Source organism: Platalea leucorodia, assembly GCF_965183815.1.
Source record: "Platalea leucorodia genome assembly, chromosome: 13".
Taxonomy (NCBI): Eukaryota; Metazoa; Chordata; class Aves; order Pelecaniformes; family Threskiornithidae; genus Platalea; species Platalea leucorodia.
The window spans coordinates 15,404,468-15,420,916 of NC_138835.1; the positions used below are offsets into that span (position 1 = coordinate 15,404,468).

The following is a 16,449-nucleotide window of genomic DNA, read 5'->3' on the forward strand; positions in this document are numbered from 1 at the left end:
ATTCCAGATACAGTTAAGGAGGACGAGGCAGCAGCATCCCCGCAGCAGACAGAGCCATGGCAGGACACACTGTGGACAGCCTTTGCCCACTGCTCGTGGCAGCACCGACACAACAAGGGGAGCCCCAGGCTGCTGCCCGGCACCTCCAGCAGCTGCCCTAAGCCCCACAAACCCCGCAAAGGAGATGGGCAGCACTGAAAAGGGTGGCAGCCCCCTTCCAGAAACCTTCCTGTCCCAAAGGGCTCTGTCTGGACAGACTCAACTGGCTCAGGGCAGAAAAAGTACAGACTCACTTCCAGTCCTAGGGAAAAGCAGGAAAAAGTACTGGAGAATAAAAGCATCCTGGAATGGAAGCTTATTTTAATTTCTCTCTGGAACAAAGCTGTTTGAAAGCAGACCAAGGTGTGGGGGGGAAATTAAAGTGTTTAAAGCTGTGTAGTGTTTTGCCTGCACTCTTTAAATCCTCACAGATACATATAAATTGCAGCAAGACTGGCCCCATGTCCTTGCTGGTACGGCCGTGGGTACGCTGCCAGAGCTCTGTTAGCTAACACACCGCTGCCAGGACAGCGGAGGCACTCTGACAGCACGGGCTCCTTGCTGGGAGCCAGGCAGCCTCTCGCAATGCCTCTCGCTCCGTGGCTGGATCGCACCTCTGGGAACATGCCCAGACCAGGGCTGTGCCAGCACCAGGGTCTCCAAAAGCTGCTGGGAATGAGGGATGACCCATTGCAGGAGCTTCACAGCCTCCTTCCTGGCTTGCAGGAAGGGAGCAAACAGCTCCAGCCATCCACCCACCACCTCCCAGGGCTACAGCTTTTATTCCCCATCACCTCTGGTCTGAGGAAATTACTCACACAGCATTTGTCTTGATTGCTCCCCTGCAGAGGCAGAGATGGGGCAGTTATTGATACATCCCTTGCTTGACAAAACAGGCCATTTATAAGTAAGACTCATTACTCTTATTTTCTTTAAAGCACTTCCAGTACCACTTTGCCTTCGCTCCAGCTTGTGGCGGGTTGGATGTGTCACTGGCTGCGGGATCCATTGCAATTGTTATTACCATTCAAAGGCATTTTCTTCACCCACAATTCACCACTTCACTGATGGAGAAGTCTGCTCTATCTTCATCCCCCAGAAAAATCAGCACCTACACTGCTCGCCTGGTTCCCGGGGCGTCCCACAAGGTGAGCACCAGCATCTGCCTGAGCCAACCTGGCTCGCTTTGGCTGGGAAGGGTTAGGAAGCAGGAGGACGTGTCCCAGCTTGTGGCAAAGGGGGAAGCACCCAGCACAGGGGTGAGGAATAAGCTCAGGTTTCTCCTTTCCAGCTCACCCCAACACCCACCAACTGCTCCTTTGCTGAGCCAGCACCACACCGAGGAGGAGTAGATGGTTCCTGGGGGATGCAGTGGCCAACCTCTACGCATCCCCCAGGCTGGGACCAGAGCAGCCCAGGGGAGACTCAGCCCCAAGGCAAAGATTACAGCACAGGGACAGTTATCCTACAATAAATAGCCTGACCAGGCACACTGGCTTCACTCGCCAGAAGCCACCACTTACAGACCGTTTGGCATAATCGATTCTGGATATTAACCTGCAGTGCTGTACCATCTTTTGAAAAGTCTGAACACATCATACAAATAAATCACCCTAATAACCAGCGACTGCAAGGTAGTCAGCCAAGAACATTTTGTTTTGGTGAGCAAAGAGTATTGATCGTGTATCTGTGTCCTTGAGATGAACTTGACTCTTTGACAGCAGCCGGAGCCCAAGATTATCTCCCCTGCTAATCCCTCAAGGGGCAGGGGTGGGAAGCAAAGCAGTTTTATCAAACTGGACCCAGTCACAGGACTTCTCTGGGGCTGCAGGAGCTCCATGGTCATGCCCAGGGCCTGTGAAGCAGAGGGCTGCTGGGAGGGATGCTGAGCCCAGCACTGCACAACCCCTTCCTCCAACGCTGGGAAGTGAAGCAAAGTGGGAAACAATCCCTTCAGGTGTTTGGGAAAGCTGGAGTCCTACAACAGCAATCCCAATCCAGATCTGACCTGTTCACATGACTACGCCCTCCTCCAAGCCCCAGCTTTTCAGACAAACCTCCGCTCTGTCTCTGCAAGTCATCGCTGGCTCTTCCCAGGAAGACTGTCACAGACATGGAGGTGAGGCTCAAAGCCTGACCCAGAAAAGGACAAGGACTACCAGCACTGTGACCAGGGGGAGATAATCATACCTTATCCCCAAAGAGAGAACGCCAAAAGCAAGGCATTTATTTAGCAGCTCCCCTTGAACTCTGCTCCAAAGACAAGAATTTCACCCCCTTTAAAAGGTATAAAGCCCTGGAAAGCTCCTGCCTGATCAGCAGGTGATCTGTGACTTTAGGCAGCAGTAGCACAGGTGCATTAGAAGTTTCCAACTTTACCACCCCCCAGTAGAGCAGAGCATAATCAGTTCTCAGTTTTCTTTCCCACAGTCAATTAATTTCATTTTAAATGGCTGAATATGTCTCCTGTCCCCATGAGCCCTTGCAGGAAGGACAACACTCATTCCCCTCCCCGGTGAAGTCACCCCTCCAGCAAGCCTGGTTTCATCTCCCCTCATGCTCCTGCATGGAATAAAAACCAGCCTTAATTCAACAAAGTTTCAAAATTCAATCCGGACAAGATTCCTGTGACTTTCATAGAATCATTTAGGTTAGAAGAGACCTTTAAGATCGAGTCCAACTGTTAACCTAGCACTGCCAAGACCACCACTAAACCATGTCCCTAAGCACCATGTCTACCCATCTTTTTAATCCCCCCAGGGAGGGGGACTCAGCCCCTGCCCCGGGCAGCCTGGGCCAGGCCCTGACAGCCCTTTGGTGAAGAAGTTTTTCCCAATACCCAACCCAAACCTGCCCTGGCGCAGCTTGAGGCCGTTCCCTCTCGTCCCATCGCTTGTTCCTGGGGAGCAGAGACCGACCCCCCCGGCTCCAGCCTCCTTTCAGGCCGTTGCAGAGAGCAATGAGGGCTCCCCTCAGCCTCCTCTTCTCCAGGCTGAGCACCCCCAGCTGCTCCTCATATGACTTGTGCTCTAGAAAAAGGAGAAGGAAAAAGGGACCATCTCAGGGGCTGGTCCAAAGTAACTTATCCTCTTTAATTGCCCCTGGGGATTAACAAAGGGGGTGAGGTAGGCTTCACTCCTAGTGACCTGGAGAGGTTCTCCTTGAAAGGACTAAACCCTGGTTAGAGGGAGCAGCCTTCTGCCTTAGGCAACCACCTTTTAGACAACATGCCCTCACTGGAGGGCTGAAGCATCTCAGAGGGCTCAGACAGCATCACTCACACTGTTGGTGGGGAAATAATCCCATCATTCGAGCAGGTATTTTGCTGTTCTCTCCAAAAGCAACCCAGGCAAAGAAAGCTTCTGCCCTGCCTGTCCCCAGTGGGGTGTGAGCTGCTGCTGCGGCTCAGCCCTGCCACTGCTGGGCACTCCTGATGCCCCCCAGGCACGGGGGACAGCACAGTTCCCCATAACTCCAAAGTGATGGATGGCCTTTGTCCGGAGTCAGCAGCAGGTCAGCTTTATGAAGGTAATAAAGCACCATTGATTTAGCATTGCAAGGGATTTCTCCCTCCCTAATTTACTGCCTTTTCTTTCCGTTTGCACAGCTGACTCGAGCCGCATAGCGTGAACGTGGGTTTCAAGAGGCAAAGTCCATCTCTGGGGCATGGATTTGCCAGGGGTAGAAACTTTGTCCCTCTTGCACTGTGCTGGCAATGGAGCCACCCGCACAAGAATGGGTCCAAGTGGCTCAGAGGGAAAATACAGCTCGTGTCCTTCATAATAGCAACTTGAACTAGTGCTTGATTTTTCAGGGCTTTGTGCCACCGTAACATTTATAATCAAGCAGAAGGGACACCCAGCCAGAGAAAACAAGATGAATAAAACATCCCCTCAGCCTTCCCTCCAGGCACTCCCCGTTTCACATCGTGCCAATACACACAGTGTGCCTCCTCTGTGCTCAGCCACCGGCTCTGGCTGGATCCAGAGCCGACACAAGGGAAAGATTTTCTCTTTGTTGATAGGGGTGCTCCTGCTGCAATAAAATTTCATGCGTGCATTTAGATCCATTTGCAATTGCTCTCCCCACAGCAGGTGGGTTTTGCTGCAAATCTGTTAGAGGAACTAGGCAAGGAGTACAGCTCAGAAAGCAGGCACCATGCATTTGCTGGGGGATATAAAAGAAACAAAAGCCCCTCTACTCACACCAGACAACGAGATTAAATTCTTAGTCTCCATCTCATCTCATCTCTGACAAAGTTATTTTAATCAAACACATCCTAACCAAGGCACGCAGGAGACCGCGCTCACTATGGGTGGGAGAAGGAAGGCGGCACAGGCAGCGGGGAGGGCTGCAGCCCCGGTACAGGGCACAGCCCACGCGTGATCCGCAGGAGCGCAGCCACCCCTGCAGCCCTCCCCAGCCCCCAAACTCCCATTCCTTTCAGAGTTTGTCCCAAAACACCCAGCACCTGGGCACACAGCCACCCGCCAAGGCAGCATGGCAGCCAGTTCCAAGGTAACATAGCTTAGGGAGTGAAAGGACAGCCTTTAAGCTCTCCCATAGACCCAAGAGATGCACTTTATGCTGAAAAACAGAAAGTCACAACGGAAGCATTTTCAACGCAAAATAATTTTACACCCTTTTTTCCTGGGGAATAGTTACTGATCAGTAAATTTAACATTGTCTTCTCCTGAAATTCTCTATCTTCCAGTACTTTCTTCTCTTTGACAAAGACAACAGCAATTCCTGGCAAACTGCCTTCCCCCTGCAGACCTATCAAACCCTTGCTTCCCCTACAATGACTTACAAACTGTGCCAGCTTTCCCAAATCAGGCAAGAGGAGGGCTCTGGGGGTCTTTCATCTGAAAAAATGTCATCCATATCATTCCTATGGATCTTTTGGGCAGTCTTTAATTTCTGTTTAATTTTGCTTAGGCCTAATGGCTGGTCAGATTTGGGCTGAGATACAGAAAGTACCTGTAAGAGTAGTACACTGGGCATAAAAAAATGACCATCTGCTGGAAAGGCAGTTATACCCATGGCCTTAAGGACTTACCTTCCTGAGTGCGATGAAGTGTTTTGTTCCCACCCAGTTACCAGTGCACAGTAATCTTGCCAGAAAAGGGTAAACAGCCCTAGAAGAGGAGCAAAGTCAGCCACAGCTCTTAGCTACGTGGCTCATGTAAACGAGCTGCCCTGCTTGGTTAAATGGCGCTGCACACTGCCAGGCGTCGCACTGATGGATGCCTGCGTTTTCAGTCACTCGGTATCAAAACAAAGGTCAGGCAGCCTGCAGGTGGACAATACATTTACAAGACTCAAGGAGAATCAAAAGACTTGATATCATTTTTCCTCTTTTTATAGGGACATGAAGGTAAAGTGATCTTACATTGCTGCTGGTTTTGCTATATAACCTGGGGTGCATTTCTGCCAAGCTTCACAGGACTTCTGCATCTTGTGATGCACATCTGAAGGATTTAGCTGCATTTCCAAAGCTGGACCAGAGACCCTGCTGGGGAAAAATCAGCTGAGCTCCCCCAAAGCAGCCGAAACCAGCACAAATCTGGCAAGGTACCTCTGTTTATTTGTTCATTTTGAGCTCTGTAATGTTGTGTACCCTCCTCCCACTCCCCCCGCCATTTGTGCATCTTCCTTTGTTAAAGCCAGCCAGGGCTCCCTATTGAAGCAGTTTAACCCCCCCTCCCGCTTCCCACCATTTCACACATCCCTCCCTCAGCCAGCCACAGCTTGCCAGCCCTGGGTGCTGCCTGTGCCCCTCGACACCTCCCTCATTCCTGAAGAGAGCAGCCCTGCAGCATCAGCCGCTCACCAGCACCTACCTTATTTACTATTTAAATAGCCCTGCAGAGAGAAAACTTTTTTCCCTCCCTTCCCTGGTGTGAACAAGTGCTAATTGCTCAGACATGCAACACACACACAGAGCAACCATGTTGATATGATTGCAAAGCCGGGTAACGTCAGCATCCCAGAGACCCTCCTCCAACTCGGATCAGAGAGAAGAGGCTCAACAGTGCCGAGCAGCAGGTGCCGGAGGAGGCAGCCGGAGCCGCTCACCAGGTAAGGGGCACTTCAACCCTCGACTCCCGATACCGGCTTTCCTGCTTGCTTCATTGCTGTGCAACAACAAAATGCAAGTGAAGTGAGGCACTTCTCTTTGCAGAGGCTGGGGACCAGTTGCCAAATCTTTGATCTTCATGGGGGGTCAGTCGGTCATTTGCTTCCCTGCGGAGGAATTCTTGGAAGTATGGGTCAGGCAATAGCGATGGATGCAGCAGCTGTTAGAGATGTAAACAGATGGGGTAGTTCTTGCTTCGACTCTAAAGTGGATTTGCTTTCAGGGTACTTCTCCGTCCCTCCCCCCCCCTTCCCTGAATAATCCTGAACTTTTGAGATTTACAGGTTTGTCTGTCCATCTGTGCCAAGTTTTGTGTGCTGCCACAGTTGTTTGCAGTGGGGATGGTCTTCATATTGAAGAAGATCATAACCTACCCTTGGTTAAAGAGTTACTTTAATTGTGGGTTAAGCCCCCTTTAACCCTTAGTTTTGGAAATACCCCTTGAACTCTATTTCCCCCCCCTCCTTCTTTTGCTAGGGGACCCTGGGAGCGGGGAGCTGCCATGTCGGAAACTTCTTCATTGTTTGTGAAATCTCACTCAGTGAAGAGACTCTGAACTCCAACACAAAGAAAGGCACTAATTACACACTGCAACGCTTCTGCTCCGGCATGGAAAAGCAAGCGCTGTGCGAGTGAAACAGCAGCCATCCCTCCAGCCCCCCGAGGGCTGGGAATAGCCGACCAGGCACAAAGCTTCCTCTGCCCTCCCTGTTCCTGCCAGCCCTGAGAAGGACTCTTGCTGCAGAGAGCTGAACCAGAGCCAGTTGACTTTGCCTGCAGAGAAAAGCCACAGCTCACCAGGATGCTCTCAGAGAGAAGAGTTCCTTGACTTACATAGGGAGATATAATTCTTGTTTGCTTTGTTCATGGAACCTTATGTCTTCCCCCCCCCCGCCCCCAGTCACTTCAAAAATCTAATTTCCCCAATGGTAGGGGACAGGAGAGGTAAGTCAGATGGTCCATGCTGCCTCACAACCCACTCTTTGGCAATAACTCACTTCTAAATGAGATAGCAGCTGCTGCTTCTCAAACAGAAAAAAGGCACTCTCTCCTGGGCTAGCAAGGCTTTCAGTGACATCTGAGGGTAGTCTGTGATCAGTAGGCATGGGAAATAGCTCTCTTTGGGATGATCTGAACAGCACCTGCAGCAATGCAGGCAACAGCTGCTACCTGGACAACAGTATGAGGTTCAACTTAACCTTCCAAGAGCAGGCAGCCGATTTCTACATTGTGCTCCCCGTGATTTACTCTGTGATTTGTGCTGTTGGGCTCACAGGCAACACCGCCGTCATCTATGTGATCCTCAAGGCCCCCAAGATGAAGACTGTGACAAACATGTTCATCCTGAACCTTGCTATAGCTGATGACTTATTCACACTTGTCTTGCCCATTAATATTGCTGAACACCTCCTCCACTACTGGCCCTTTGGAGAAGTCCTCTGCAAGGTTATCTTGTCCATAGACCACTACAATATCTTCTCCAGCATTTATTTCCTAACAGTGATGAGCATAGACAGGTATCTGGTAGTACTGGCTACAGTCAGGTCCAAGAGGATGCCACATCGTACGTACCGAGCAGCCAGGATTGTCAGTTTGTGCATCTGGATCCTAGTCACCATCATAGTTCTCCCTTTCATCATCTTTGCCAATGTCTACATAGATGACCTGGAGATCAAGAGTTGTGGTCTCAATTTCCCCAAGCCTGAAAGGTTTTGGTTCAAAGCCAGCAGGATCTATACCCTCATTCTTGGCTTTGCCATTCCAGTATCCACCATCTGCATCCTCTACACCATGATGCTCTACAAGCTAAGGAACATGCACTTGAACTCTAATGCTAAAGCCCTGGACAAAGCCAAGAAGAAAGTGACTATTATGGTCTTCATAGTCCTAGCTGTGTGTCTCTTCTGTTGGACCCCCTTCCACTTGGCCACCATTGTGGCTTTGACCACTGACTTGCCCCAGACCTCCATGGTCATTGGTATATCCTACTTCATCACCAGCCTAAGCTATGCCAATTCATGCTTGAATCCTTTCTTATATGCTTTCCTGGATGACAGTTTTCGGAAAAGCTTCCGGAAGATGCTGGAATGCAGAACTTCTTGAGCAGTGGGTTGGGGCTCGCAGATCCCACGGCTCTGCAGGGGCACCTCTGCAGACTGAAGGGGTGGCTAATGAATGCACAACGTTCTTTGGTTTACATGTAATGTATGTCTCTGGTTATCATCATCGTTCACATGGTTTGTCCTGCTTACTTGCGAGTCTTGCATTTTCCCCTCTCTGCGCCTCCCCACTTCTCAAAGTTGCATTTCTGTATTCTTGTTTTTAATCACACACCCTGAACCATCAAGGACATAAAACTTTTTCCGAGGTGTACTTCTGCTACATAGTGGTCCTTTATTGCCATCTGCTGTACAGCACAGACAAGCTGGAGCCCAGCTTTCAGACTAATGTAATGCTCAGTTCTTTATAGCTATGTTGTGTGGAGGACTGTTTCATGGAGCAGAGCTAACAAGCACTTTCAATAACATATCAATAAAATGGACAGAGGCTGCAATATGAGCATTTGGAAGAGAAAACTAACCATTTTCATGTCCATGTATGTGCATATGTGTGCTATGGCTTTGTTTTTGATTTTGAGGGATGTCTAGTTTCCACCCCAGATTCCCACTTTCCTGAACCATTAACACAAGTTGAATTTAAACCAAAAGCAAGATTTGGGTCTCAAAAATAGTGTTAAATGACACACCATACAAATACTATGGCAAGTGTGGGAATTTGTGTTAGAAATTATTTTTAACTAATTGTTCCTGTTAGGTGTCAAATATATATTTATTTAAGAGCCATTAATGAAATAAACCTCATGGGAAAAAAGAGAGACTGGTCCTTCTTTCACCAGAGAAAACATATGCTACTTATCCCATGTCTTTGCTATATATATTGCATTTTACCTACTGTAAAATAAAATATTGTAGATTTATAGCAAAATTAAAGTGTTTCATAAGCCACAAGAAAAGCCCTAACAAGCACCGCAGATAAAATTCCTTCTTTAACAGGTAAATAGTAAAGCAAAGTATTTCAACAGAACCAGGGCCTGAGAGGAAGAGTCTGGAAATCAGAAATACAGTGCTGAAAGCTTCAAGAACTACCATAAACACGTTGAAACCCCATCCTCCCTCTCCCAGCAAGGGAACCTCTCCCGCACTGGTAGGCAGTGGGATGAGCACAGCACAGGGCTTTTCACAGCCATGGAAAAGGCTCACCTCCACCATCCGCCTGTGGAGGTGAGCGGGGCTCGTTGCCACATTCAGTCCTTAGTAGTGACCTACCACAGCCAGGATACTGCATGTGCCACAGCTCCCTTATGTTGGCTCCATATCAGCCACCAAAGCACCCTGTTAAATGTGAGTGGACTTTTTTTTGCCAAAGCAATGCCAGAGACTGCCTCCCCTCATCACCTCTGCAAAAACCAAACTGCTCCCTCCCTGTCCTAGAGGGCAATGCCCAGCTGCATACAGCAGCAAGCTGTCTTGTAGGGCTCTGTAAATGGGAGTTCTGTGAAAAGCTCATTCTCACACCCTTTAATCCCTGTAGGGCATAGATATTACTGATTTAATAGAGGCTGCCTCAGTTAATGTTTTCCTCTCTAGCTTTCCCCACTTCCACAAGCACCAAGCTGGGCTCTTGCCTCTCCAAACTCGGCTCTTACCTCTCCAAACTCCACCAGGAAAGTACAGAACAGGTAAAACAAAGGAAGACAGGACTGGAGACCAGCTATATCGCACATACCAGGAGACAAGCTACCTACAGCGGTCATCCAAGGTCTATCCAGAAAATGGGGCTGGAGACAAGGCTGCAACAAGTCCAAGGTCCATCCAGGAGGCAGGACTGGAAACAGGTATCCCTCCAAAAAGCGGGGAGGGAGGTTGTAGGGCTCAGCTTAAATGGGGTCCTGGAGCAATGGGCAAGGGTGTGGGTGGAGGCCGCAGGTGAGGCCACTCAGGGCAATTCAGTCCTATCAGTGCTCTCAGGGCTCTGACACCAAAATCAACAACCTTCAATACATCATGATGGCAATTTCATTTTTCCCTGTTAGAAAACTGAAAGAAATATGTGAATACAAGATCACTTGTGTTGCTTTCGCCGTATTAAAGGTGTGAACTTTGGAAAAACAATGAAGGGGAACACATTCTTCCAGGTGAAACTTGTCTAGGAACTTTTTTTTTTATACCAACTCTAACATTAACCTGCTGTAAAGATCAAAAGCTGAATCCCCTGTCTCAGCCAGCCTGATGAGGAACAGACCACAGTGATGGGTCCTTAATCCCACAATCTTAAAACCCCCATACTCAGTGCCCACAGGGTTCCCAGAGCCAAGTTTCATGGCTCGTCTCTATTTCACATTAGCTGCACTTTGCGACTATCAGCAAACACGAGGATTTTTCAAAACCCGGTCCTGACAGTGTGTGTGTGTTGGCACGTGCAGGAGTGTGGGGTGATCACTTAGCAAGCCCCCGTCACAAGAGGAGGAACAGGGAGGCACCTGGAGAAGAGATCAGCTCCACTTAGAAGGTGCTGATGGCTCTCAAGAGGTACCAAATGACTCAAAGAATTTGGAGAAGAGTGGAAAGACCTGGCAGATGGAGGCCTGGGGACCATACAGGAGGCCAGTTCTGGAAGGACAGCTGGGTGCTGCGGTCCTGACCAGCCTTCACGGGGAAGGAGGCAGGTGCCACCAGCAGATGAGGGAGTGCCGAGGTGTTGCATGACCCCTTGGAGCAGCCCAGGCAAGGCCAGGGCGCAGAGCCAGCCTGCGCAGGCTGGCATCATGGGCACCCACTGCATTAGCATGGTTGCCACCTGCTGGCAATGGGCTCCCCAGGTGGAAAAAACCTCCCTGAATGCAGAAAACTGACTCAAATGATGCCACTTCACACACAAATTGTCTAGTTAGCTGCAACACGGCTCTTCATTGGCATTAGGGCTGTAGGAAAGGCGATATATTAGGTGCAAAACCTAAAATATTTCATTAGGTGGAAAGGACCTTTCGAGTGTAAGTCACCCACTTTCAGACCCGACAGCGTCATTGCTGGAGCTTTTCCCCTCCGCATCAAATGTCATGATTGTCATGGAATCACAGAGAGGCTGAGGTTGGAGGCCCCGCTGGAGATCGCCCAGTCCGACCCCCCTGCTCAAGCAGGGCCACCTACAGCAGGTTGCCCAGGACCATGTCCACATGGTTTTGAATGTCTCCAAGGATGGAGATGCCAAAACATCTTTGGGCAACCCATTCCGGTACTTCACCACTCTCCCAGTAAAAGTTTTTTCCTATGTTTAAGTGGAATTCCCCATATTTCAGTTTGTGCCTCCTGTCCTGCCACTGGACACCACTGAGAAGACTCTGGCTCCCTCTTCTCTGCACCCTCCATCAGGCATTTACAGATATTGCTCAGATCCCCCCGAGCCCTCTGTCCCCAAGGATGAGCTGCTCCATCTCTCAGCATCTCCTCTTACGACAGCACCCTGCCTGCCTCTGTGCTTTTCTCTGTGTAAAATGCTTAAAACACAGGAGTGCCGGCTCCTCTTTACTCTCATGGGGTGCAAGGCTACAAGGGGAGAAGGGGCTTGCTCTGGCCAAGGTCTCCTCCCATGCTTAGGAGGGGCTCGGGCTGCCATCGGTGCACCGAGCTGGCCGGTGTGCCGGCCGGTGAGGCGTCCGGCGGGGCCCTGTGTTTCAGCCCGGCAGCACTAAGCGGCACTCTCTGCTTTCAGCTCAGCATCGCTGCGTCTCCCGCAGTGCTGCTCAGCCTCACACGCAAGCTGGTACCGTGCTTCGGCGGGGAAGGCTGCAAACTCAGGCTGTCCATGCCCGGGCAGAGCCTCTGAGCACGGCACCGGAGGCCAAGCTGCTATGGCTGTTTCTGGGAGAGCAGAAACCACCTTCCAGGAGACCCTTGCCCACTCGTTGCACAATTTCACCCCAGGGAAAACCTGCACGCCTGCTCATTTGTTTGAATTTCATCAGGCTGCTGGGGCTGGCTTGCTGCGGATCCCACCAGCCCACATTAGCCACAAATTGAAGGCTGGAAGTGCGGAAATAAATAGCCTTAACAACTCACCAAATAAATCCCCTTCTAAACCAAACATCCCTTCCAGGGTCTGCAGGGTCACGGGAGACTGAATCAGTGACCCACACGGTTCCCTCCTGTCCTAACCCCCTTCCCAGCCAGCCGTGCATCGAGCCGGGAAGCCAGCTCAGCCCCGAAGCTGGGGAAATTTCCTTCCAGGACAGTCTGGGATGTCTTAATGAGTGCAAAGGTGCCGGGTAACCTCGCAGCTCCCTGGTTACAGCAGGAGCTGAAGGCTTTCTGCTTGCTCCTGCCCACTACAGCAGCACGGAAGCAGCATCACCTTCCCCGCTCCAGCTGCACCCATGAGGACAGACAGACCTGGAGGGCTCTGCTGCATCACCCCTGGGAGAGGGAGAGGAAGCTGCTTTCCACCCCAGAAACAGGAATTAGGGCTCATACAGGGCTCATATTCCCACCGCAGGCTTTAAACGCAGGCATCTGAGATAAGAGGCAGGGATCGGAAATTACTATTGCTTTTTAAGTCTTTGTGCTGCAGCAAGGAATAATGGCTGTTTCAATCAATTGTCCTCATCCGAGCTGTGCTGCAGCTTGTTCCCCCGCGAAGCCATAATCCCTCGGTACTTACGCAGTCTCACACTGTCTCCTACTGCTGGTCACGATTTCGGGTGAGAAAAGAAATAATACCCCACTGAGGGATGAAGGCCTGGCTCTCAGAAGCATCTTTAGATGGGGAAAACAAGAAAAGAGATTAAAAATGGATGAGCAAAAACTTGGAATATAGAAGATATGAAGCAGAAGCATCTCTAGAGGATACTGTTGAAAGCAAACTGAGAGAGAGAATTTGTTCCTTTTCCATACAGCGTGACTTATTCATAGCACTCACCTTGTCGCCTGCGGGGTGCTGGGAGCCCCTGGGTGTCATGTGCTAATGTGCTACTGATGCTCCCACTGCAAACCCGAGGAAACGGTGACTCTCCGGCTTTACTGCTCGTTTGAGGAGAAACGATCCCAGTTTGGTGCCTTCAGAGGGTCTCAGCACCTCGAGGTTTGACATTCCCACCCACTGCTGAAGAGAAGGGGACCCCCCCAGGCTGGGGTCCCTTTCACGGTGGGTCAGGAGGTCATCTGAGGACCCTCTGTGGGCCATGGGGACACAGCGCTGGCAGTTCCCTGTCCCATGCCTTGGGCAGACCATGTTGGGTCTTACCCCGTCTACACCACCACTGCAGCCGAGGCTGTGCCTGGAGGTGGTTTTGGGGTGATAAACCCTTCATCCAGGGCAGCTCTGAGGCCTCCAGAGGAGCTCCACGCTTGCTGTCATCATGGAGTGACAGGACACCAGGCACCCTCCAAGAAAAATCAGCTTTCCAAAGAAAGCCGTCTTGAAAAGCCACTTGCCCCATTTCTCTTCCCCCACCTCCCTTTTGCCGGATGGGAGGAAAAGGAGTTAACCTAAAGGCAAACGCCAAGCATAGTGACAGTAAATATTGCCAAGAGGCTCTCACTGGCATTTGGTTTTGGTAAGTGAAGATGCAGAGGGAAAGATCAAAGCTGTCTGAATAGCTTTTAATTACGAGCCTCAATTGCTCTATTTTCTCTCAGAAAAGTATTACAATTATCTAACAAAGCTCTTTGAGTGGAATTAGACACTAGCCTGAAGCTTCAAGGGCTGTTTAGTGGCTATTTTCCCTTTTAAAAAAAAATAATATTTGATGTCTAGATGAAAAACAGGCACTCCCATAAGTGCCTACAGCCAAGTCCGGTGCTTGCTGGATAAACAGAGCGAGGTTGGAAAGCTTTTCCCGGGAGGAGGTGAGCAGCCCGGGCTGCACCGAAGGCTGAGGGTGGCTCTGCTAAAGCACCCCGCCACAGGGTCCCCTCGCTGGGCATGGGGGGCTCTGGGTGCTGCCACCAGCATCCCACGTGGGAAGGGGGAATTCCCAGAGAGGGGAAAATAAACTATAGTTTGGGAGTAAGACAGCAGGCAACTGTCCCCATTTTCAGTTTTCCTGAGATGTAATTTCTTTCTCTGTCTTTCGCCAGGACTTCTGCACGCCTCCGCCATCTCCCCTTGCTCCGCCGCTTCCCCTCACAGCTCGTGCCTGAAGAACAAGACACCTTGGGAGTTTCTAAGGTCCAAACCATCCACTGCACAAAACTCAATAAGGCAGCTGTATAAGGAAAGCAGAGAAATAAGGATTCGGTTTCATAAACTTAACCCTCAAATGAGATCAGAGGCTGGTAATTAATAAAGTCAGATTTCAGTGCAATGAAAAACCTCCCCTGAGACTCAGCCTGCTGCTGCTCGGTGTTGCTGGAAATGCTACGGATGTAATTACATTTCTCTTAGCCGTGCGATGGAGACAGCGGGCTCCTCTGCGCCTGGGCGGCTCTCGGCCGAGCTTCTTCCTTCCAAGCTGATCAGAAGCCAGGGAGATGAGGCTAATAGCCACCGCTTCACCGTGGACAGGACAGGTCAGAGCCGGGCAGCTCATCGTACACCATCCTGGCGGATAGCCCCGAGGCAGAAGGGCTCGGTGGCATCGCTAACACACACTCATCAAAAGACAAGAGGCAGTTTTCCAGCCGAGCGCATTCAAACGAAACCCCAGCGCAGGTGCCAAAGCAAACTGCGGGGAGAGCAGCCCTGGTCGGCTTTCCATACCCACCTCTGAGCCGCCGCAGGAATGCCGGGAGCAAGGATAAACACCAGCACCAGAGGTTGGGCTCATTTTCTGCTCTTTTATGCTTAAACCCTGGAGGCAAGTGATTATCTCCAGGAATTTTTTCTGTGGTTAAGCAAAGCAAGAGCTGTGCAAGGCTGAGATGAGGGAAAGTCCGAAATACGTGAACAAATGACCTATGCACGCAGAGAAGCTGCTATTAATGCCTAACATTGAACAAACATTAAATAGCCAAATCACAACACAGGATTCGTTTCACACAGAGGAAATCAAGCCGAAAAGTCATTAATCTTCATTTCATATTGACCACATAACTTGTGTTTTTATTCCCCGTCACTGAATGAATCAGCATGGCATGAGCTTTTCGGAGCACTCACTGCACATGGCAGACTGAAAACACACAGAGAAATCAATGTTTATAGGATGACAGAGCCAGTTCAAACTTTGCCTGTCTCCTTTCTGTGGCCAGGAGAAAGAAAAAAGAAAACCAGACTGTGGGAAGATGTTAATTCTGTCAGTGGTTTCCTTGGAAAAAATCAAGTTTCCTGCTTGATTTCTTGCAGATTCATCCTTCACTTCACTACACTGAAAATCTGCTGTTTGGCAGGGCTGGTGCTGCTCGGCTCTTGGCTCCGGCCCATCCTGCCTGGCTGCAGGCCCGGAGGGGAGGGAAGCGGCGGATGCTCTCCCTGACCGCTGCAGGCAGGAGGACTCCATCCGCACAGGAGCTACCTCCCCTTGCAGCAATAACATATACTGGGGGAAAAATACCTTTTGCTGCAAGAGTGGGCTGGTTGCATAGGTTACGAGATCTCCCAGTAACAGCTGCCTGCATGGGCTCTGCAGGTAGGATTTCCCACCCAGCACCTATATGCGGCAAAAGGCACAAGGATTTGAGAGCACAGCAGGAGCAAGAGGTAAGGATGTGTATAACACCATGCTATACGGATCCAGAAATAATCCAACCTGCTCATTACTCAGGAAGATCCCAAGTGATGCCACGTGCCAGCACGGAGCGATGAGGCTTGTTCCCGGAGGCCCTTACAGCAGCTTAACCACGGGGGGGCCAAATTCCCAAGAATCTGAACATAAGAGATGTTCTCCAGGGAGGGTGAAGGTGATCCCAGCTGGTGTTGGATATTATTGTGCACTTTCTACCCCAGGGAGTGTTTAGTGAGTTTTTTGGGTTGCTGAAGCAGAAAGCTTGTGTGTAGTAGGAGAGGCAGGAGGGGCAAAGGGCTGTCTGCGTCCCCCAGCACTGCAGAGAGCCAGCATCACTCCTTTACTGCAGACAGCTGGGATTTCACTGCATTAAGGGAGAGAGAGAGAGCAAAGTCGGTTTACATGGTTGATTAGCATCATCGTTGCCAAGATACATAACCATGTTGCTCTATTTATTGATTATTTCATTCTGTCACGCAATTTATCCAGGCTTCACGGTACTGAAAAAAAGAACAAAGGGAGTTCATGAGCCATGACCTAAAGTGCACCCACCCCA

At 50.3% G+C, this 16,449-nt stretch overlaps 1 protein-coding gene across 1 annotated transcript; it reads left to right on the forward strand.

The window, feature by feature from the left end:
- Window positions 1-7,282: 7,282 nt before the first annotated feature.
- Window positions 7,283-8,281, forward strand: NPBWR2 (neuropeptides B and W receptor 2; the record flags this gene model as incomplete). The annotated part of the gene is made up of 1 exon (XM_082325570.1): window positions 7,283-8,281. One exon carries the CDS (start codon window positions 7,283-7,285, stop codon window positions 8,279-8,281), a length of 999 nt encoding a protein of 332 aa, XP_082181696.1.
- Between the last annotated feature and the right edge of the window lie 8,168 nt (window positions 8,282-16,449).